The 23,015-nt window shown below is 48.6% G+C and overlaps 1 protein-coding gene across 2 annotated transcripts; it reads right to left on the bottom strand.

The window, feature by feature from the left end:
* Positions 1–2,158: 2,158 nt before the first annotated feature.
* Positions 2,159–22,898, bottom strand: SPSB3 (splA/ryanodine receptor domain and SOCS box containing 3). Of its 2 annotated transcripts, none has more exons than XM_044979656.1 (7): positions 22,756–22,898; positions 11,844–11,992; positions 9,144–9,321; positions 7,702–7,889; positions 4,869–4,971; positions 3,897–4,022; positions 2,159–3,197 (listed from the first exon to the last, which is right to left on the bottom strand). In XM_044979656.1, exons 1-7 carry the CDS (start codon positions 22,856–22,858, stop codon positions 2,845–2,847), a joined length of 1,200 nt encoding a protein of 399 aa, XP_044835591.1. In that variant the 5' UTR covers positions 22,859–22,898; the 3' UTR covers positions 2,159–2,844. The 2 variants fall into 2 exon arrangements, with proteins under 2 accessions (XP_044835591.1, XP_044835592.1); XM_044979657.1 differs by having other exon boundaries at positions 22,749–22,851.
* Between the last annotated feature and the right edge of the window lie 117 nt (positions 22,899–23,015).

The following is a 23,015-nucleotide window of genomic DNA, read 5'->3' as shown; positions in this document are numbered from 1 at the left end:
CCCCTTCTAAACTCCCTTGCGAAACTCCCTGTTAGCAGCCCCTGGTCGCTTGTGCGCGGCTTTATAAAGCCCTGGCCTGAGTGAATGCCCCGCCCACTGATTAAGGCTCAGCCAATTACCAGAGGCTTCGAGCTTTCAAACCTGCCTCCAACTGCCAGCCAGAGCACACGGTCCCTCAAACAACCAACCAACCAAACAGACTGACAAACACAAGCTCAGCACACAGCAAGTAACCCCCAAACACAAACAAACACACACTACAGACAGTCACTTACCCCACAGATGCTGTATTAGCTCCTCCTTCACCTGGAGAACTCCCTTGCGAAACTCCCTGTTAGCAGCCCCTGTTCGCAAAGCTTTCTTATCTTAGTACCCTGAGCCAGTCAGTCCTTACAACTCTAGGCATATTACTGTTACAGGACATGCCTGGTATTTTACCATGTGTATCTGTTACATGTTCAATACCTGCTCCCACCACTTTGTGTCCTGACTTGCTAGTTACCAAGACTGTGCCTACAGTTACAAGGTAACAGGATACTTTTTCCTCAGTGATGTTTAAAGTCTTATAGATCAGGGTCACTTCTGAGCTGGGAAACAGGTTCTTCCCTGACTGAAGGTCAGTGAGAGCAGTTTCAGGCCCCAGATGGATTATTTTCTGCCAAAGGATCCAGCCCCTTATTTCTTTCTGAAACCCAGGAGAGGAATAGACTTTCTGGCTTGCTACAGTCAGCATGCAAGTCTTGCATGATCATTATGCAAAATAACTGCTGATAAAGCTGTGTTGAGTTTCAAATCAGGTGCCTGGCACCAGGCCTGTCACAGTAATAGATCATGTGAGAGCTGTGTGGATACCACTGTATGACTTACTAGGAGCCCTGCATTACTCATCCATTCTTTGGGGCAATAAAACCAGAGTCTCAGTTATTAATTTGATTAACAAAGGAGGTAGCAAGTCAGACCCCACCTTTATCCTCTCCTTACATAAAAGGTGCACCTATTTAACTATGTAACTGCCATAGTGTATCAGGCCTGAGCTCCATCTAATCCAGTATCCTGACAGTGGCCAGTATTAGATGCTTCAGAGGAAGAACTCCACAAGGCAGCTGTGGGATAATCTGCCCCCCACCATGTCTATGACATTACACCCCATATTCTTCATAAAAATAGTTATAATATGAATATGGCATAACTAAGATATTTTATGCAAGATGGGTCATACAAGGTATCATTGGAAAGGTTATGATTTGCTGGTTATCCAATTTGTATGCATGTATCATTTCTGTATCTGAAGTTTGTTACATAGTCAATATTCCTATCACAACTGTGTGTGTACTTGGGGAACATTCACCAGGCAGTATGCAATCAGCCTGAATGGCTCATTAGGAAGAATAATAAGACTTTGAAGATACTAATCTCCTGCTTTCCTGCAAAGCTGCCTGGGTTGCTGCTTTGACACTACAGGGTCAGGTGATTGTGTCACGTGGTACTAGACTTGGACTTTTAGTATTTTTCCACTAAGGGGGGGGGGGGGGGGTATGACTGAGAAACAAAAGATTCCCCACCATATGTAAATTCTATTTAAGGCTGGAGAGTGAGTTAATCATGGTCACCGGTTCTTCACTGAATCCCTGCACAGGAGGACTGCTGTAAACACCTAAGACTGATCAGGGGAGAAGGACTAGGACCCAGGCTCAGAAAGGTCAGCCTCTGAAGGGTATACCTGGAGATTTAAGCTGCCAACAGTGCAGTTTACCTTCAAGAAACTCTGCAACCTGCATAAAACAATATTTACAGTGAGAAATTACTATTTTATTAAGCCTAGTTTGCGTGTTCTGTTTTATTTGCTCAGTGATCAGCTTTGATATGTTTGCTAGCCTTTATAATCCCTTAAAATTTACCTTTTCTAGTTAATAAAGGGGCTTGAGAGGCCCATGACAGCAACACAGTGCAAGGGAAACCCAGGCTGGTAGGACAGGCGGCCTCAGTGGGACCCCAGCATATACAGTGGCATACCGAAAGGGGGGTCCAACCTGTCACAGTCTCCTCCTGGTCTCCAATAGAGATTGGCTTAAACCCTGAAGCATGAGGTTTAATAGCCCTTTCAAGACTCATTATGATACTGTCAATATTCTTGAGAGCCACACTTTAGCGCATACCTTCACAGGCAGTTAAACAGTATGTTTATTACCATTTAATAGTCTTTGATACAGGAAAAGCAGCAGTAGCCAACATGCAAAGCAATTAAAGAAGTCACAGGACTCAAATGAGATCATTTACAATCAGCTCTAGCAAGTAACTGCTCGTTCACTACAATGCCAACAGTAAAGCATATACATGCAATTTTAAGAGCCCTCCTCTAAACTCTGCTGTTCTAGATCACATCCCAGTGACCCAATGCCTTCATTGCAGGTATAACAGTTAGGAGAGAGATGGAGTGATAACTGATTGTCTTTTGATGGGAGTCAAGTAATTTATTGGACCATAAAGCCTGCTAGAAGAGACGCACATTCTGAAGCCAGGAAGCCGGTTTGAAAGCTTGCATCTCTGCTGGAACAGTCTATGCCCTAGAGATCAGCTAGTGATGGTGGCAGTGAGTAGGAGATGAAGCTAGGAAATTTTGCTGCAGGTTATCTGGGCTGCCTATTTCAAAGAAGTCACTCTCCTCAGTTGGGATAGGTATTCAATGCAAGTGGCTGATGCTTGTAGCTTAAAAGATTTCAAGAGGGTAGAAGTCTTTGCAAACTTGATTAGAAGTTGGTGTCCCCACGAACAGGTGTCTGGCCTGGATCACCCTCAGAGATAATGAAGGAAACCACCCCCCAACGCAGTTTGTTTGAAAATAACTTATGTCCTCCTGCACCTCTTCCTTTGGCATGCCTCTGCATCTGAGCCACAGGTGCTATCTGAGTCACTTCCCGACAAGGAGGAAGAAGAGGTGGAAGGCTTCAATGTACTACAGTTCATACTCAGCACCCAGCCTAGTTTGTTGTGTAGAACTTGCTTAAGTCCTGGTGGCAATGGCAGCACTTCCAGCGTATCCACATAGTTGGGCAACAGCTGGCGGAGGCGATAACAGCAGAGGTACTGGAGGGATGTGTAGCTGGTGCATGAGCGGATCACCTTCATGCTGCTTTTGGCTGCAGTGGAACACACCATGGGGTAGAATTTCTTGTTCTGCAGTTTGGTAGCTGCAACTCCTGGGAGGATATACAGTCAAGGAGGCTGGTGTTAGTCATAGGCAAGGGCACAATTAGGTAATTGCCTATAATGCAGGGATACAGTTCCTAGGATGCCCTGTGATCTGAACTGTCACCCCTTCTCCCACCTAAATGTGTCTACAAACTTATGGATAGAGATCTGGAAAGCAGGAGTTTTTGAAGTCAGGCCTGTTGAAGGAGTAAATAGGTGTTTTAGAGATACTCTGCTTTATGCACTTAATCTTCCTATAGTTTGCCATTTAAGGAAGCCCACTAACTATCCCCATCTCCAAACAGTCAGATGGCACTGAGACTTCCAAGAGGCAGCAACAATCTGAAGACCCACCCAAAGGGTCAATGTTCCATAATTCATACACCCCTCCCTCCCTGCATGTTTTGTCTCATCACTTTGTTGTGCTTAAGCAGGGGTTCTCAAACTGGGGGTCAGGACCCCTCAGGGGGTTGCAAGGTTATTACAGGGAGGGTCGTGAGCTGTGAGCCTCCATCCCAAACCGCACTTTGCCTCCAGCATTTATAATATAGTGTTAAATATATTAAAAAAGAGTGCTTATAGTTGATAAGGGGAGGTCTCACTCAGAGGCTTGCTATGTGAAAGGGATCACCAGTACAAAAGTTTGAGAACCACTGTGCTTAAGGGTGGGTTTGGCTGGATGAAGGCCACCTTGTCCCAGCTCTTACCTATGCATTTCCTGTTTTTGAAGAAAGTGAGAGTTCCATGCCATGTGTCCAAATGAACCCCAATGATGGAGCCTTGGCCAAACCTTGAGGAGAAGTTCATTTTATCTCCCCTGTGATGGAGTAATCCTTAGACAGACAGACAGCAAATTAAGAAGCAATCCTATACTCTTTAGATCCATCCCATCTTCCACAATCTCTTCTTCAGTCTGTACAGACTGAAGGAGTCAGCCATTTAATTAAAAAACCCTGGATTTCCCCATGACCACCATTTGCTGCCCTCGATCCCAGAGCATGTGAAGGGTCTTTAGCAGCTCAGAAGACAGTCAATGGTGAAATACACTCTTGCCTCTAGATCCATGGTCAAGTATAGGCCAAACATGTTAAAGTCTGAAAGTTATTGCCCCTCTGTGGTGTGACAGCCTAAGTGAAATGAGCTAGGTGTTCTCACCAAGGCGGTGGGGAGGGAGCCTCATTGGCAGCCTCAGCCATGGAGCAAATACAGAAAAACAGAGATTGGACTTCCTTCACTCCTTTTTTAGGTTGAGGCACTTTGGCGGTGGCAGCGGGGGGTGGGGGGGAGGCAGTTTATGCTGTTATCTACAGAAGAGGTGGGGCATGGACAACGTTCAGCCTCTAGGTCAGTCTATGTATCCAGTTAAGGGAGTTACTTCACTGTATTAAAAAAAAAAAAAAAAGACTTTAAATGACAGAGGCAATCCTGATGGGAAAACAGGAACACTGGCAATATGCATGGATTCTCTCCACTGCCCAAATGAAAGGCTGGCTGTGGGCAGCAGTTTCAGTCCAAGTCCATTAGGGATATCAGAGCAGAATGACAGTCCAGGTGCCCATTTCAGTCTTATTCCCATCCCTCAGAGCACTTCCACAATTGCTAGGATTAGGTTTCTTCATATCCATGAGCCTTCCCCATGAACTCTAAAGGCAGCAGTCCCCCTCCCTATCCTGCATTACCTGTGTATGAGAGTCCCCAGCTGTCTTCATCCTTGCCCAGCAGACTACAGAATGTGTGGCGGTACTTGTCGAGATTCACATCTGAAGTCCCAATTCCCACCATCTGGACGGAGGTAGCCCATGCCAAAGAAGAAAACAAGATATTTGTTTCTGCCATGGAACCACTCAGGGCATTACGCACAGCATAGCAGTAAGACGCAATACAGGAGTGTGATGCTCTGTATCTTGGGGAAACATCTTACACTCCCATGTTCATCTTTATAAAATGATTGTGTGGTATCCAATGCAAAGTTTGTCATGTTGGGTGTCTTCGGCAGGCTCATGATGCACTGAGCATTGCTCTTATAGTAATGTTATAGGTTATAACTTCATGTATGGCGGTACGAGGCTGAAAATGTGCCCTCATGGCTTAAAATAAGCCCAGGTAAAACCTCTCCAAGAGCAGGGAGGCAGTTCACACCTCATCAGGGCAGGTATGGGACAAACCCAGCCCAGCCTCACAGGAACAAAGGACGCTGGCCTAGGCAGCAACAAAAGAATCTGTTAGACTCTGAGTGAGTCACCCCCCTTCCCTTGGTCAGTCTGGGACTGCGATGAGGTAATGCTCACCTGACTCTGAAGGGGGCAAAGCCAAGAGGGAAGAAAGGACATGATAAAAGGGAGAGACATTTGCCATGCTCTTCCTCCCTCTCTCTTCCAACTTCATCTACAGACACCACACCAAGCGACTGAAGCACTGATCAAAGGGGAGAGCCTGGCTGAAGAGCAACCAGCCAGCCTGTGGTGAGAAGCATCTAAGTTTGTAAGGGCATTGAAAGTGTTGAGATCAGCTTAGAACGCGTTTTGCTTTTATTTCATTTGACCAAATCTGACTTGTTATGCTTTGACTTATAATCACTTAAAATCTATCCTTATAGTTAATAAATCTGTTTCTTTATTCTACCTGAAGCAGTGCGTTTGGTTTGAAGCGTGTCAGAGACTCCTCTTGGGATAACAAGCCTGGTGCATATCAATTTTTTTGTTAAACTGACCAAATCATATAAGCTTGCAGCATCCAGTGGGCATAACTGGACACTGCAAGACAGAGGTTCCTAGGGTTGTGTCTGGGACCATAAATATTGGCTAGTGTCATTCGCTTGTAAGTAGCTGGGAGCAGCTTACATGCCAGAGGCTATGTGCGAACAGCCCAGGAGTGGGGGTTCTCACAGCAGAGCAGGGTAAGTTTGGCTCCCAGAGTCAAGGATTGGAGTGACCTAGCAGATCACTGGTTCAGACAACACCAGAGGGGAACGTCACAAGGAGTTGCACCTTTGGGTCTCTCCCTCTGCTACTTTTATTAGTATGTCCCAGTAGGCTCCATCGGACTTTCTGGGCAAGTTACTGCGTTCTAGGAGTTTGCCCACCTCACTCAGACAAAAATAGTAAACCAGGAGATGGCCACATCAAAAGCCAGCATTACAACTCCAAAGGGGGATTGGAAAATGGTGATTGTTAGCTAAATACAGTAACTCCTCACTTAACGTCCTCCCGCTTAACAGTGTTTCAAAGTTACATCGCTGCTCAATTAGGGAACATGCTCTTTTAAAGTTGTACAATGCTTCCTTATAACGTCGTTTGGCTGCCTGCTCTGTCCACTGCTTGTAAGATTCTGCAGAAGAGCAGAGACTTTACAAGGGAGCATTGCACAAGTTCCTCTTCTCCGCCTTCTCTCCCTCCCTCCTAGCGCTTCCCCCACTGCGTCTCCACTCCTCCCACTCCCTCCCTCCCAGAAAGTCCTAAGCACGAAGCGCTGGGAGGGAGGGGGAGGACCAGGGAAGCGCCACATCTCTGCTCCAGCCCCTCCCTCCCAGAAAGTCTTAGATCTTTCGGGGGGAGGGGAAAGGAGCGAGGATGCGGCATGCTCCGGAGAGGAGGTGGAGTTGGGGTGGGAAGAGATGGGCCTGGAGTGGAGTGGGGACGGGAAGAGGTGGGCCTGCAGCATCCCCCAGCAAAGTTGGCACCTGTTCTTCTCCAGGGAAGCTGCTGCTGCGAAGGTGCTTCCTAGTGTCCTTGCCTGCAGTGGGCTGTGCCTGTGTGAGGTAAGCCTGGGTCACTTCCCAACCACAGTACAGTACTGTACAGTATATAATACCTTTTGTCTGCCCCCCCCCAAAATTTCCTTGGAACCTAACTCCCCGCATTTACATTAAATCTTATGGGAAAATTAGATTCATTTAACATCATTTCACTTAAAGGTGCATTTTTCAGGAACATAACTACAACGTTAAGTGAGGTGTTACTGTAGTAACTTCTTTATCTACATGCTCCAGTGCTGTTCCAGCATTCATCACACATTAGGAACTAGTCAGAAAAAGGTGCATCTCTGACTGGACAGGAATCTGGCATTTCTCTGCATTCTGTCACTTCAAGCACTGTGCGACAGGGCCCATCTCCTATTTTGTCATGTTGAGACAACCACTGCTGACCTACAAATAATAATGTAACAAAAGGCATGAAAGAGAGCCAGGAGATGTGGGTCCTATACATGACCTCCACTGACTCTGTGAGATCTCAAGTAAGTCACTTAACTTCTCTGCTTCAGTCTAATTGAAATTCTTGGGCTCAATATAGGGGTATTGTGGTGAAATTTAATGGCCTGTGCCACACAGGTCAGAGCAGATGATCTAATGGTCCCTTCAGACATTAAACGGTTAGTTTCCCTGTCTGGTAGCTGAGGAGGATTCCAATTTTCGTGAAGTACTTTGAGAGCTATTGATGAGGCATGTACTGTTCCGTTAAAAGCTCGTCTATCTCTGTGCACCTACTTGTTCCTAAACAGCTTGTCTCAACATACCATGTCAGTGCCATAGACTGGCGAGGTCATCTTGATCTCCCAGAAGTGCTGCCCCTCTGCCAGCTCCTTGTTCCCACGGATAGCAGCAGTGCCACAGCTGTACTCTGTGTGGAAGTTCACCTTGCGGTTGTCACAGGTCAGGAGGGTTGCAGTCGATTTGTTCAGGTCATCCCACACCCACTCAAAGTCTGTTCAGAAGACAACATCTTTAGGAGATGGGGCTATACGAGATCGCACCAACCCAGAAACAAAACATTTTATCAGCCTTTAAGATTTTTTAAATACCAAGCTGGGTTAGTTGAACAGTCAGCTTGTATTCTGACTGGGGATGTCATGCCAGCGTGGTCCATCCTTAACCACGTCTGTCACCATCAACAAACAATGGTTCTCATTTGGGGGTAACACCAGAGCTCAGATATGAAAGCAACTTGTCTTACAACTGCAGTTACCCAACACTGTCGCATACATAACTGCTGTCAGTTAGCATGTGAGGTTGGGATGGAATCCAGGCCATGAATGAGACAAAGTAATGTTGCCGTCAGTGTTTATTATAAACAGCAATGTCAATCTGAAAGACAAGCAAGAAACGACCCAGATGACGTCTAAGCTGGGAAAATGAGAACTTAAGAGACTTCTAGAGCATTCTTGATTTTTGGAGAATCCCATTTTTTTCCCCCTTAGGCTCATGAAATTACAGTCGGAGGATAAGCAGTGTGCTGGCTTCTCATTCCTCACCTATGAGCACCCCCACCATCTGGCCAGGCCCAGATTTTATCTAGCTCTCCTAATGCACAATAAGCCTGATCTTCAATACTCCTTAATTCAGTACAATTAGCAAACTGGTCAGGTAGTGAGCTGAGTTTGATCCTCATTACATGTCCACTGCCCCACAGTTCAGACTACAGGTGTATGAACAGCAATGTGCACTGGATTACATTAATGTGAAGTAGGAACCATTCTGTTTGTACCTGCAGCATCCACATGGGGGAGTTACAGCACATTGGTGTGCACTGCTACTCACACCCCAGAAGTTCATGGCGGGGTAGTGCAGACATGCTCTGGGATGTAAACATGAAGTTCAATTTCACTTGTGTCCTAAGCCAGATTTGAAACCAGGCCCCCACAGGTGAGATCTGGTGCATTAACATCTTTAAAGTTTAGCCTGTGAATCATACAGGATTTAATATACTGGTTATCTTCCCAGTTTCCCTACGGGGTATGTCATAAGAACAAAATAGCACCCCATGCAGGAATAGCACAGATTATATTTTCCCCACTAAGAATGCAGTGGTGATCCCCCTCCCCATGCTTCTCTACAGATGAGCAAGGGGCACCATCATCTGCATAACACGAGGGGAACCTGAAACATACAGGCAAAGAGAAAGCAGCACAGGTCAAACCCCAGAGGAATAGCAAAAGCAGTTTAAGAGCTGCTTACTTACACTCATCCTCTTCACCGCACTGGCAGTCCTTGACGTGATGGATAGTGTGCAGACTGGAGCAGTAGGGAGTCTCATTCTGGTTCTCACAGTTGCAGTAGGACTCTCCTGTCACAGGGATGGCACTGGGGATGGAGGGCGAGAGGGGAGGAAACTCTGGCTCAGAGTCAGAGTCACTGTGCTGCCATGGAAAAGCAAAGGGACACCATCAGAAAGCTAAAATTTGAGGGACATCCCATAGCTCCAGCAGTGCTTTACAAAGCCATGGCTTGACACTCCTTGTATTGCAGCAATACCCAAAGGTCCCAGCGGGCACATGCCCAAAAGAGCCCACACAGATGAGTGGATGGGGAAGGATGCAAAGTTCAAGCAAAGTGAAGGAGGCGGACAACAGGCACATTGCATTCCAGGTCTTGATTTTACAAAGGGAAAGCGAGGTTGGGCAGCGGAGGGATTGACGTGGAAAAAGGGGCTAGGATGCTACCAACAGTAGTACCGCAAGCAAGGGGGGAAAATGTACAGTGCTTTTCAGGAGTGAGGGAATGGTGGCTTCAAGCAGTAACTGCTGCCACTCCTCATGTGCAGGAGACAACACTCCATGTTGGTGGCTGTCCTAGGGGACAGGTGATTGGAAGGCCTCACATACTTTCATTAAAAAGCTTTTGCTTACTGTGGTGTATGGGCACATAAGACATTTAGTTACAAAAGCACCTAAACATTACTATCCCTATATGCTAGCAGATCAAACAGCTGAACCTAAACAGATTTCTTTTATGCAGTATTTGTATTTCAAGGTGCAGGGCCAGACTCTAATCTCAATGACTAGTAAATTACTCTAGATTTACACTGGTGTTAGATAATTATCCCAGTGTTTCCTATGTATTCCTGCTCCATTGCCCAGATTGAATGTCATACTTAAAGGCTGCAAGGACACTTGGAGATACTTGGACTTTGTACAACAATGGCTCATTTGTGCATAGCCCACCCAAGTGCTCTCCTCTCTTCAGCAAATTGTTTTGATGTTCAGGCCAAACATCTAGAAAGACACATTTCTGCCCTTTATTTTCCTCTTCTTTCCCCTCCACAGAAGTGACCTTGCAAGGGAGTTTAGCCTGTATAACAGGGGTCTCAAACACGCGGTCTGCGGGGTTATTTTCTGTGGCCCGCGAGCTCCTTGCGGCTTCCCCGCCCTCCCCCAGTGTTTACCTAGAGCGGCTCCGGCCTGATGTGCACCGGAGGAAGGGCAGGCTCCCTGCCTGCCCTGCCCTGCTCTGGGAAGCAGACGGAACATGGGGAATGGGGGGAAAAGGGGTCTGTGTGTTGCTTTTGCTTCAGGCAGCGCCCCCAGCAGCTCCCATTGGCCACGGTTCCCCATTCCTGGCCAATGGGAGCTGCTGGGGGCGGTGCCTGAAGCAACAGCAACACACAGACCCCTGTGCCCCTCCTCCCCCAGGTTCCAGCTGCTTCCCAGAGTGGCGTGGGGGCGGGGCGGGGCAGGCAGGGAGCCTGCCCTGCCCCCAGTGTGCACCAGGCCAGAGCCCGCCCCCCCCAAACCCTTCCTGCAGCTGAACCCCTTACCACACCCCACACCGCTCCTGCACCCCGACCCCCTGCCGTACCCCTCCTGCACCTCGACCCCCTGCCCTGAGCCCCCTGCCGCACCCCACACCCTGACCTGACCCCTTGCCACACCCCACACCCCTCCTGCACCCTGAACCCCTGCCACACCCCTCTTGCAACCCAACCCCCTGCTGCACCCAAACCCCCTGCCCTGAGCCTCCTGCTGCACCCCACACCCTGACCCCCTGCCGTGAGCCCCCTGCCGCACCCCTGCTGCAGCCCACACCCCTCCTGCACCCGAACCCCTGCCCTGAGCCCCCTGCCGCACCCCTCTTGCAACCCAACCCCCTGCCGCACCCCAACCCCCGTGCCCTGAGCCCCCTGCCGCACCCCTCTTGCAGCCCAACCGCCTGCCCTAAGCCCCCTGCCGCACCCCAACCCCCTGCCCTGAGCCCTCTGCCACACCCCCACCCCAACCCCCTGCTGCACCCCTCACCCCAACTCCCTGCCCTGAGCCCCTGTCACACCCCTCCTGCACCCCCTGGGGGCAGGGAGGGGGCAGAGTTAGGGTGGGGATTTTGGGGAAGGGGTTGGAATGGGGGGCAGGAAAGGGGTGGGAAGAGGCGGGGCAAGTGTCAGTAATGCAGCCCTCGGGCCAATGTATTAGTCCCCACGTGGCCCTTGTGGTCATTTGAGTTTGAGGCCCCTGCTGTATAACTAGGAGTTGGGGGAAAGCAAGCTATTTTAATGTATCCCTTCTTGCATGGTTCTATTTCTTTTCCTGCTTCATTCCCACCTTCCAACTCTTCTACATCAATTTATACCAAGTGAGCCAAATTCAGAGGTGGTGTGTCAAGGGGACTTGTAAGTTACAGGCTGGTAATTGGGTGAGAGTCCAAGTTCTCATAACATACACCGGGGGCAGAAAGTAATTTGCATCAGCTTAGATGCCCTATAAGCTTAGGCTACTAGCCTCTTGTCCAAATATGGCCCATTGTGCATGCTATTGCCACACTGGGCACCTAGCCCTCAAGCCACTAGTCACCTGCATTCTGGGAGGAAGAAAGGTTTCCTCAATGGGTGTTTAAAATATCCTCTTCTAAAGCATGTTTTAACTTTGGAAGCCTTAATATTCCAACCTACCTGCCCATCAGAGTCATAGCCCCACCCATGGGCTCCAGAGGCCAAAGCTACCGCCCGTGCATCTGCTTCCCGGCGTACCCCACTCAGGACAAAGTGCCAGGCCCTGCTGTTGCGTGTGCGTCGTGCCATGGTGTTTTGAGAGAGATAATCTGCAAAATGGAAAGGGAAGAAAATAAGATTACCCAGAGCAGCACAGTCAACTGGAAAGGATCTATTTGTGCACCACCTCCTTCCAGTGATAGGTTTCCCCAACTCCTTACAGCTGTCATCAGGCTCCAACCCCCTCTCCTGGCCACCTTATGAATAGGTTTGGGATCGCCCAGGTCAGGTCAAACCTGGACCTTCACCATGACCTTATGGAACCATGCCTCACAAACTACTCTCTGGCTACACTAGTAAGACACACACCTTTCATAGCATGGTCAATGCTATACCTGTTGGACAGCAGGGGTTGCTGCTGAGCAATACAAGCATAAACCTACCCTCAGGAGCCAAGCTCACCACCTCTGCAGAGCTCCCAGCCCAAATTAGCTGAAAGAAATACCAGGATCTACTTCACTTTGAACTTTGTTACCAGAAATACTCCTAGAAGCACAAAGGGGAGGTGGTGCCACCCTGCACTGGCATACAAGGGAGAACTGCTACTGCACGAACCACCCAACTCCCTCACCTTTGTCCTGAAAAGAGATGAAGATCAACAATAATTGACATGCAGGCACCTGTGGGTCCAGTAACTACACTGTGCATAGCCAAGTTCTGATGCTAAACTCTCCCATTCATAGCTGTCTATGGCATTGCCTCCTGGATCTACAGTCACTACACAAGTTGATCTGCGTGCGCCTGTCTGCTCATCTTTGACTAATTGACTATAATGGGAAGAGAAGATTGTCCCTGCACAGCAAGAAGTTGGTCTATGATCTTTTCAAGTATCAGAGGGGTAGCCGTGTTAGTCTGGATCTGTAAAAGCAGCAAAGAGTCCTGTGGCACCTTATAGACTAACAGACGTATTGGAGCACGAGCTTTCGTGAGTGAATACCCACTTCGTCGGATGCAAATGATCTTTTCATCAGCTTGTCCTGAACAAAACTTCTTGTGTGTTTCTGAATCCTAGCCAGCTGCATCTCAGAGACCAGGTTTGGGGAGGTTCTATTTCCCCCAGAGAGACCAGAACAAGTTTCTAGCCATTACATCAACAACTCACATAGGCCTGGTCTACACTACGCGTTTAAACCGATTTTAGCAGCATTAAACCGATTTAACGCCGCACCCGTCCACACTACGAGGCCCTTTATATCGATATAAAGGCCTCTTTAAACCGGTTTCTGTACTCCTCCCCGACGAGAGGAGTAGTGCTAATATCGGTATTACCATATCGGATTAGGGTTAGTGTGGCCGCAAATCAACGGTATTGGCCTCCGGGCGGTATCCCACAGTGCACCACTGTGACCGCTCTGGACAGCAATCTGAACTCGGATGCACTGGCCAGGTACACAGGAAAAGCCCCGCGAACTTTTGAATTTCATTTCCTGCTTGCCCAGCGTGGAGAGCTCATCAGCACAGGTGACCACGCAGTCTCCTGAGAATCAAAAAAGAGCTCCAGCATGGACTGCACGGGAGGTACTGGATCTGATCGCTATATGGGGAGAGGATTCAGTGCTAACAGAACTGCGTTCCAAAAGATGAAATGAAAAAGTATTTGAAAGAATTTCCAAGGCTGTGATGGAAAAAGGCCATAGCAGGGACTCAGTGCAGTGCAGAGTGAAAGTTAAGGAGCTCAGACAAGCCTACCTGAAAACCAAAGAAGCAAACGGAAGGTCCGGTGCAGGGCCAAAAACATGCCGCTTCTACGCTGAGCTGCATGCAATTTTAGGGGGCTGCGCCACAACTACCCCACCCCTGTCCGTGGATTCCGAGGTGGGGGTTGTAATCTCAGCCATGGCTGAGGATTATGCGGACGGGGAAGATGACGATGAAGAAGGTGAGGAGGATGACCTTGCAGAGAGCACACAGCACTCCGTTAGCCCCAACAGCCAGGAGCTTTTTCTGACCCAGACGGAATTACCCTCCCAGCCCTCCCAAGCCACTATCCCAGACAATGAAGCCATGGAAGGGACCTCTGGTGAGTGTACCTTTGTAAATATAAAACATGGTTTAAAAGCAAGCGTTTTTTAATGATTGATTTGCCCTGAGGACTTGGGATGCATTCGCGGCCAGTAAAGTTACTTAGAAAAGTTTGTTAACATGTCTGGGGATTGAGCAAAAATCCTCCAGGGACATCTCCATGAAGCGCTCCTGGAGGTACTCCAAAAGCCTTTGGAGAAGGTTTCTGGGCAAGGCAGCCTTGTTCCGTCCACCATGGTAGGACACTTTACCACGCCATGCATGTAGCGAGTAATCGGGTATCATTGCATGACAAAGCATAGCTGCGTATGGTCCTGGTGATTGCTGGCATTCAAGAAACATCCGTTCTTTATCTCTGTGTTATCCTCAGCAGAGTGATATCGTTCAGGGTAACCTGGTTGAAAATCAGGAATTTAATTAAGAGATGCCCATTTTCCTACTGGGTTCGTGGCCTGCTGCTTAAAAAAAATCCTTCCTTGCACGTAGCCAAGCAGGGGGAGGGGAGGAGTGAAATAGCGATGAACTTTTTCGCGTTTGGCTAGCAGAGATCTTCCCAGCTACTAGCCACGCGGTGCGGGTGGGGGGGGGGAGGAGGAATAGAGGTGATTAGCAGTGAGCTTTCATGATACCAGCCATGCGGTGGGGGTAGGGGTAAGCACTGTATATATGAAGGCTGCAGAAGCCGAAAGACAGTGGCTTACCATGGCCGCATGCAAGCTGAATTCTGATGCCCGGACCTGTGTCTGAGATCTGTAACACCAGAGCCGCAGGCACTCAATATTAAGATGCAAAATGCGACCTTGTAGTGAAATCACATGTGCTATGTAAGGTGAATAGTGCTGTTCACTGTGAAAGAGTATACCCATTGTTCTGTAAAATGTATCTTTTAAAATACTTCTCTCCCTTTTTTCCCTCCCTCATGCAGCTGCAAATTTTTCAAGCATCCCTACTCCGTCCCGAAGGCTATCTCAGATAAGGCGGCGGAAAAAAAAAAGACGCGAGAAGAAATGTTTTCCGAAATCATGGAAGTGACCCGCAATGAAAGAGCGCATCTGAATGAGTGGAAGGACGTGGTAGCAAAGTACAGGATAGATGCCAGTGACCATGAGGACAGGAGGGACCAACGTGAGGATAGGAGGGACGAACGTGAGGACAGGAGGGACGCTCGAGATGAGAGGTGGCGGCACGAAGATCAGCGGTGGCGGGATGCAACTCTGGGGCTGCTGCGTGATCAAACTGACATGCTCCGGCATCTGGTGGAGCTTCAGGAACGGCAGCATGATCACAGAGTGCCGCTGCAGCCCCTGTATAACCACCCTCCCCCCTCACCATGTTCCTTAGCCTCCTCACCCAGACGTGTAAGAACGCGTGGGCGGAGGCTCTGTGCACCCGCCCACTCCACCCCCGTGGACAGCCCAACCAAAAGGCTGTCATTAATGTGAAATTTTTAGTGGCCTTTTCCTTCCCTCCTCTCAAACCACACCCGGGCTACCTTCTCAGTTCTCTCCCTCTTTTTATAATGAATTAATAAAGAATAAATGATTTTTAAACGATAGTGACTTTATTTCCTTAAGCAAGCTGTAATCGAAGGGGGAGGGTGGGTTGCTTACAGGGAATGAGTCAATCAAGAGGGGTGGGGGTTCATCAAGGGGAAACAAACAGCAGTCACACCCTACCCTGGCCAATGATGAAGCTCGTTTTCAAAGCTTCTCTGATGCGCACCGCTTCCTGGTGTGCTCTTCTAATCTCCCTGGTGTCTGGCTGCGCGTAATCAGCGGCCAGGTGATTTGCCTCAGCCTCCCACCCCGCCATAAAGGTCTCCCCCTTACTCTCAGAGATTGTGGAGAACACAGCAAGCAGCAATAACAATGGGGACATTGGTTTGGCTGAGGTCTGAGTGAGTCAGTAATGTGCGCCAGCGTGCCTTTAAACGGCCAAAGGCACATTCTACCACCATTCTGCACTTGCTCAGCCTGTAGTTGAACAGCTCCTGATCACTGTCCAGGCTGCCTGTGTATGGCTTCATGAGCCATGGCATCAAGGGGTAGGCTGGGTCCCCCAGGATAACGACAGGCATTTCAACATCCCCAACTGTTATTTTCTGGTCTGGGAAGTAATTCCCTTGCTGCAGCCGTTTAAACAGAGCAGTGCTTCTGAAGATGCGAGCATCATGAACCCTTCCCGGCCATCCCACGTGGATGTTGGTGAAACGTCCATTGTGATCCACCAGTGCTTGCAGCACCATTGAAAAGTACCCCTTGCGGTTTACGTACTGGGTGCCCTGGTACTCCGGTGCCAAGATAGGGATATGGGTCCCATCTACCGCCTCCCCCCAGTTAGGGAATCCCATTGCAGCAAAGCCATCCACTATGGCCTGCACGTTTCCCAGAGTCACAACCTTTCGTAGCAGCAGCTTAATGATTGCTTTGGCTACTTGCATCACAGCAGCCCCCACAGTAGATTTGCCCACTCCAAATTGATTCCCGACTGACCAGTAGCTGTCTGGCGTTGCAAGCTTCCAGAGGACTATTGCCACTCGCTTCTCCACTGTGAGGGCTGCTCTCATCTTGGTATTCTGGCGTTTCAGGGCAGGGGAAAGCAAGTCACAAAGTTCCATGAAAGTGCCCTTATGCATGCGAAAGTTTCGCAGCCACTGCGAATCGTCCCACACCTGCAAAACTATGCGGTCCCACCAGTCTGTGCTTGTTTCCCGGGCCCAAACTCGGCGTTCAATGGCTAGAACCTGCCCCATTACAATCAGGATCTCCTAAGCGCAGGGGGCCGCGGTTTGAGAGAATTCTGTGTCCATGTCCTCATCACTCTCATCGCCGCGCTGCCGTAGCCGCCTCCTCCTTGCCTGGCTTTGCAGGTTCTGGTTCAGCATAGACTGCACGAGAATGCGTGAAGTGTTTAAAACGTCCACGATTGCAGTATTGAGCTGAGCAGGGTCCATGCTTACCGTGCTATGGCATCTGCACAGTTCACCCAGGAAAAAAGGCGCGAAATGGTTGTCTGCTGCTTTCACGGAGGGAGGGGTGAGGCTGTACCCAGAACCACCCGCGACAATGATTTTTGCCCCATCAGGCACTGGTACCTCACCCCAGAATTCCAAGGGGTGGGGGAGACTGCAGGAACTATGGGATAGCTACGGGACAGCTACCCACAGTGCAACGCTCCGGAAATCGACACTAGCCTTGGACCATGGACGCAAACCGTCGAATTAATGTGCGTTGTGTGGCCGCGTGCACTCGACTTTATACAATCTGTTTTACAAAACCAGTTTCTGTAAAATCGAAATAATCCCGTAGTGTAGACGTACCCATAAGGAAACAGAAGAGCCAATTCTTGCTGCTCAATCCCCTCCTTTCCCCCCTAGAATCTCCTTTTAGTATGTCATACACAAAAAAAAACCCTCCTTCCTCCTCAGAGCTTTCCATTAGGGTTCCACACATCTTCCAAACATCCCTTAAACCAGGGTTTCTCAAACTGGGGGTCGGGACCCCTCAACGGGTCGTGAGGTTATTACATGGGGGGTTGCCAGCTGTCAGCCTCCACCCCAAACCCCATGTTTCCTCCAGCATTTATAATGAGGTGTTAAATATATAAAAATGTGTTTTTAATTTGTAAGGGGAGGGTCGCACTCAGAGGCTTGCTATGTGAAAGGGGTCACCCGTACAAAAGTTTGAGAACCACTGCCTTAAACTCGTGTGCAAATCCCTCTAATTCTGAAAATGCCAAGTTCCCTCAGAGCAAACATGCTAGAGAGCGCCTTGCCCCACACAGCCCCGCTGTTGAGGGGTCTTCCTGGCCTATGCAGCTCTTAATTATCTTTTGCTAATGAAATAAAAACACACTGGCCTAAGCCTGACACTTTATCATTCACTGTACTCTCCCATACCAATTCTAAGAGAGAAAGATCCATCTCTTAGCCTCTTTAAACAGATCTGTGGACAGGGTGCTGCCTGTATACTGTACTGCCACAGACTCCTCAGTTTTGAGTTAGAGGAAAGGCGGAAAGAAGAATAAGTGGTATTTACCAGCATTTTATGCAACACATACATCTGAGATTCATGTGATTTTCTGTTCTTCCCTATGACCCATTTCTACCTCCCTGTGGGATGCCCAGAGATTTGGTTCAGAGCACTGCTGACAGTGAGGGAACTGAAAACTATTGGTCTAGACAATAGTTAGTCCTGACATGAGTTCAGGGGACTGGAGTAGAATGACCTTGCAAAGTCCCTTCCAGTCCTGCAATTCTGTGAGTCTATTCCCAGACCACCCCTTCTGAAATACACAGACACACTGATTCCTCATTCTATTCCTAAAGCAGGAAAGAAAGTGCTGAATCACACACTAGCCCTACCCCTGGAGACCCTGCGGAAACCCTTATGGTATAATACCAGCTTCCTACTCTTTCCACACACACCTGATTTAGGAGCAGCTCATATGGATTTGGAAACTGTGGCCAGAGTTCTAAATGGGAGGGGACACAGAGGTCAATGTTTTATTCCTGAAAATCACTTCTAAGTGTAAATACCAGTCTGTTAACTTCTGCTGAGACCCATGCACATGTTCTGGCAGCAGTTAAGGGGTTATCTGTGGAACATCACAAGATGCACAGATATGTTCATTTAGGGCAGGTGGGGGAAGATACCATAGATAGTGCCAGTACTGCCTCACCAGTATGAAGACCTCTGTTTCCTTGACACTTTTCAATAGATTTTATATCGGATTTGGAGACTGTGCTGGTTTCATTAACAAACTGTCTTCTTTTAGCAGTGGATAAAGATAAAATGCCCATACCAATTATTTTAGCAGCAAAGAGTCTTGTGGCACCTTATAGACTAACAGACGTTTTGGAGCATGAGCTTTCGTGGGTGAATATCCACTTCGTCGGATGCATGATTTTAGATTCATCAGCAGCAGCCTTTGATACCACCAACCCCTGTAAGGATAGGCAGTCAGGCTCCAGTTGCTCCATTTGCCTGACAGGACCCAGATGACAGTACAGAGATTGCTCCTTCACTCCAAGGGCTCTCATGCTGGCTCCAAAGGATATTAATCTTGTAGCCCACCAGTTCAATCTGTACATTACTCTGCTAGTGAAGACAGTAAAATGTAGTACCACCAAGCTCTAAGGCCTGGTCTACACTTAAAAATTAGATCGACCTAGCTATGTCACTCAGAGCTGAGAAGAATTTTGCACCCCATGCAAAGTAGTTAGGTTGACTTAACCCCCTGTGTAGATACAGATAGGTCAATGGAAGAATTCTTCCATCAACACAGCTGTGGAGAGGTAGATCAGTTACATTGATGGAAAAATCTCTTCCATTGACGTAGGAAGCTGTGCTGCTGTAGGGGAGACATACAGTAAGTCTCCACTTTTCAGATCTGGATGGTGCAGTTCTGCTTTACCAGGGTCCAGCCAAGACTGGGGGCCAAAGATGAAAGAACTGGCTGAAGCTTAATTGGGATAAGACCAATAACAGTGATAAAATGGGGTGGGAGAAGTCAAAGAAAACAGCCCAGTTCATTTTTGGTGCTCGGGGAAAAAATAATAATAATAATAAAAAAATGTATCCCTCAACCAAAAGGGTAGTCTCATTATCAATAATTACTTGAACTATCTGCCACTCAAGTTTGCTATATTCTAGGAGTCTTACTTGGTGGCTGCTGCTGGGAGTTTCTTTTCATCTGTGCTTGGCCAGAGGTTGTGACTTTTCCCATCAGCCATGAGATCTCAGCGCAGGTCACACACCTTTGTCACCAGCTGAATGACTAATGGGGTTGCACCAATAAACTAAACTTTGGCAGACACATTCTGCACTATTTGGTTCCCAGTATCTCTTGCATGGACCATATCCCTAAGGTTCAGAGGCCGGCCTGGCTCCTTAATGCACTCTGGGTGCAGTTTGACATGGGTTGGGTCCTGGATATTTTACACAATTCTCACTTTGCTTTAATCCAGCAGCTGAGATCGGCTGGGACAATTGAGCCAGTAGTCCTTGTGATAATGCTTTCTGGAGCATGGGGTTCTTGAAGTGGAAGGAGGGGACTAAACTCAGAAACTGGCTTCCTTCCCTTGGGCTGAGGAGGCTGCATTTGATTGCCTTTCGGGGACTTTGCCAGACTTCCTCTTACCCAGGATTTCGCAGACAGGGAAAGCAGAGGTGGGCAAGAGGGAGGGTTTCTTAGTGTCTTGCCCCCCACTCCAGTTAACATTACAGAAGAATAGACCCGGCAAGAAAAGTACCTTAGAAAGGGGCATAAAAGAACACATACCCCGGGGAGGAGTAGGAACATAGAAACGGAGATTGACTCAATCTGTACCTCTAGACTGACACCCGATCAGGTTCCTTCGAAGGAGGGGAGAAAGAAGAGAATGTCCATATCCAAATGTGATTTACTTCTAGCCCAGGGAGACTGCAGGCAGCAGGAAGTACACGAGTCAGACAAAGCCTAATTATTGACAAACAACCCCAAGAATCAGCTTAGTCTTTATTCAGCAGCTGACACTTGAGAACCATTCTCCTTCCTTTCCATAAGTTATAATTGGATCTAACCTGTGATGGGGAAGGGAGAGCAAGTCTCAGTCAGTGAGCAAAGATTAAAGGCCCAGACCTGCTGATGCTGAGGTCAAGAAGTTTTGCCAGTGGTTCATGTGGATACAGGATTGGACCCCAAATAGATTAATGGAAAACCTGCACCCAGGTTACTTGTCAAACATCAGCAGAATGCCAAGTTGTTGAAACACTACTACATAGGAAGAGCAGATCAGAGATCTCCAGGGGAGAATGGAAAAGATTCATTATTGGTGCCCAAGCTGATAAGAGAGTAAAGTGTTAACTTGACACAAAAAAAGCTAGTCTGATCTTACATATCAGAAGTTAAACCTGTTTGAAGGCAGAGCCTGTGAGAAGAAGAAGAAAGATACTAGGGTAAGGCTAGAGGGTCAATAACGCAGAGGCAAGGATTTAGGTGAGGGAGAATTGTGGAGGTAATACACCCCAAAGAGGTACACAATGTTACTGGAGTGGGGTGATACTCCACAGGGAAGGGCAAAATTTTACTTCCAGTGGAAGAGACTAAAAATAGTACTTGTAAAGATACTGGGCAATTCAATATATTTTAAGCCACTGTATAAAGCATTAAAAGCCATAGTCATAAAAAGAGATAAATAGGAACAATTTGAGGCATCTCAGAAGCAGAAGTGAACAGTAAACAGCACAAGAGAGGTAAAGGTTAATACAGACTCAAGAGTGGCTATACTCAGTCATCTAGGAGGTAGGAAGAAAGGTTTAGACACATTTTTAAAAGTCATGCACAAAGGACTGAGACTGATTTCAGGGAGGAGAAAGTCCCATGGCTGAGGGCCCATCACAGCACAGGTCCATTCTCACACTGACCCAAGACAGTGGGATCACCACAAGCCAGGCACGCATGATCACAGATATCTGGGGCAGTACGAGGTCTGAGGAAGTCTAGAATGAAGCTTTAGCTGATTGCATGCAATGTGCCAAGGCCCAGCAGTACCAGTTTCACTTGATTGGCAGTTAACAAAAGATGATAGGATCAATGTAATATGATGATGGTTGCTCAGAGCAGCAAGCAAATTATCTCCTGCAATCTGCTCAGCAGGTAAATGACAGAGCTATCCTGTCAGGAAGGAATTAGAATAACTGAGCTCATAGTCAGGAAGACAGGTGATGCTGCTGCTGCGAGGTCAGCATGGAATAAAGAAAGCAGCAGCCTGCACAACTACAAGAGCCATATTCAAGTCACACTCAACACACTGTGAGGGCAAAGAGTGATGCCATGCTGCGAAGTACCTCTGAGAAAGTTGCCCAAATGTGCAGGGACACTAAGGAAGAAAGAGCAGCTCAATAACAATGACCCCTTCTACCTAGCTACACAGATTCTTTTCCCTCAGGATGCAAACAAGATAGCCATGGGGCTGCAGCTGGCAGAATCAGCCATTTGTCCAGGCCAGGGCTCTAACTGCAGAATTCCTGGGGCACAAGAGGGGGAGGGTGGTGTCACTAGTGTGCAACTGGCACTCAAGCCTGTGGGTTTTAAGAGTGACTTTGCCTAGAGCTCTCAGGTACAGACCAGCACCACAGACGGCAATTCTGTACTCCCGAGGTTCTTACACCAGACTCATCTCCATGGTATCCAAGGCAGCATGTCAATCCCTCAGTGATGACACAGAGGCCAGCAGTACAGATTGGCTCCTGTCTGCTAGAGATGGCTAGGACCAGACCCGTTCCAGACACCACCCCACTCCCTTATGCTTAAGGAAGCCCAGCCTGGCCAGAGAACACGACTGACCCCAATACAAACCCAGTAGGCATTCAGAGAACCAGGGACTGAGCCCATACTAGAATCTACCCTGGCTATGCCAGGCGAGGGGAATAGGGGTGGCTAGCGAGCAGTATGCGGCTCCCCTCGTCCCACACAGGACAAAGCCTGACCCCACAGAGGGGAACAGGTTTTAAAGGCTACAGATCCACACTCCTTCCTTAAGCACACACACAAATGTATTGCTCCTCCCACAGATAGCAGCCCTTTAACAGAGCACGGATCCCCCGCCCAGAAACAGGCTGCGGGCTCACTCTCCCTGCACAGATTCCCCTCCTCCCCGCCACCCAGGGACCGGCCGCAGGCTTATCTCCCCCGGCACAGATCCCCCTCCCCAGCCCGGGGACAGGTCGCAAATGCATCGTCCCCCCGCGCTCTTCACAGATTCCCCCGCCCCGGAACAGGCCGCAGCCTCATCCCGCCTACCTCTTACCTGCTCCGCAGCGGCTACCGCGACCCCGTCTCTCCTTCTGACCTACTTTTCCCCTCCCAAGATATAAACAATCCACGCTCCGCACCGCCCCTTCCGCGCCCATTGGCCGCAGCTTCTCCGGGAGACGGGGCCTCTCCTCATCCGACATTCTCAGTTGGACCGTGCTCCCCTCACTCACAGATCAGGGGGCGGGGATAAAATCATTAATTTCTCATACCATTGGTCACTTGGGCTGTAAGTCCTCAGAGGGCTGCGCCATT

Source organism: Mauremys mutica, chromosome 11 (genome assembly GCF_020497125.1).
Source record: "Mauremys mutica isolate MM-2020 ecotype Southern chromosome 11, ASM2049712v1, whole genome shotgun sequence".
NCBI classification, from domain to species: Eukaryota; Metazoa; Chordata; order Testudines; family Geoemydidae; genus Mauremys; species Mauremys mutica.
The sequence above is the reverse complement of the archived record's forward strand: the minus strand, read 5'-3'. Positions and strand labels throughout refer to the sequence as shown.

What these genes read in the sequence shown, in the direction of transcription:
- SPSB3 (XM_044979656.1), bottom strand. Translation starts at nt 22,858, where the DNA reads ATGGGCGCGGAAGGGGCGGTGCGGAGCGTGGATTGTTTATATCTTGGG. An exon ending in GCTATGACTCTGATGGGCAG is followed by an intron (nt 9,322 to 11,843) that starts GTAGGTTGGAAT and finishes TTTCCATGGCAG; the next exon opens with CACAGTGACTCTGACTCTGA. An exon ending in CAGTCTATGGCACTGACATG is followed by an intron (nt 4,972 to 7,701) that starts GTATGTTGAGAC and finishes ACCTCCGTCCAG; the next exon opens with ATGGTGGGAATTGGGACTTC.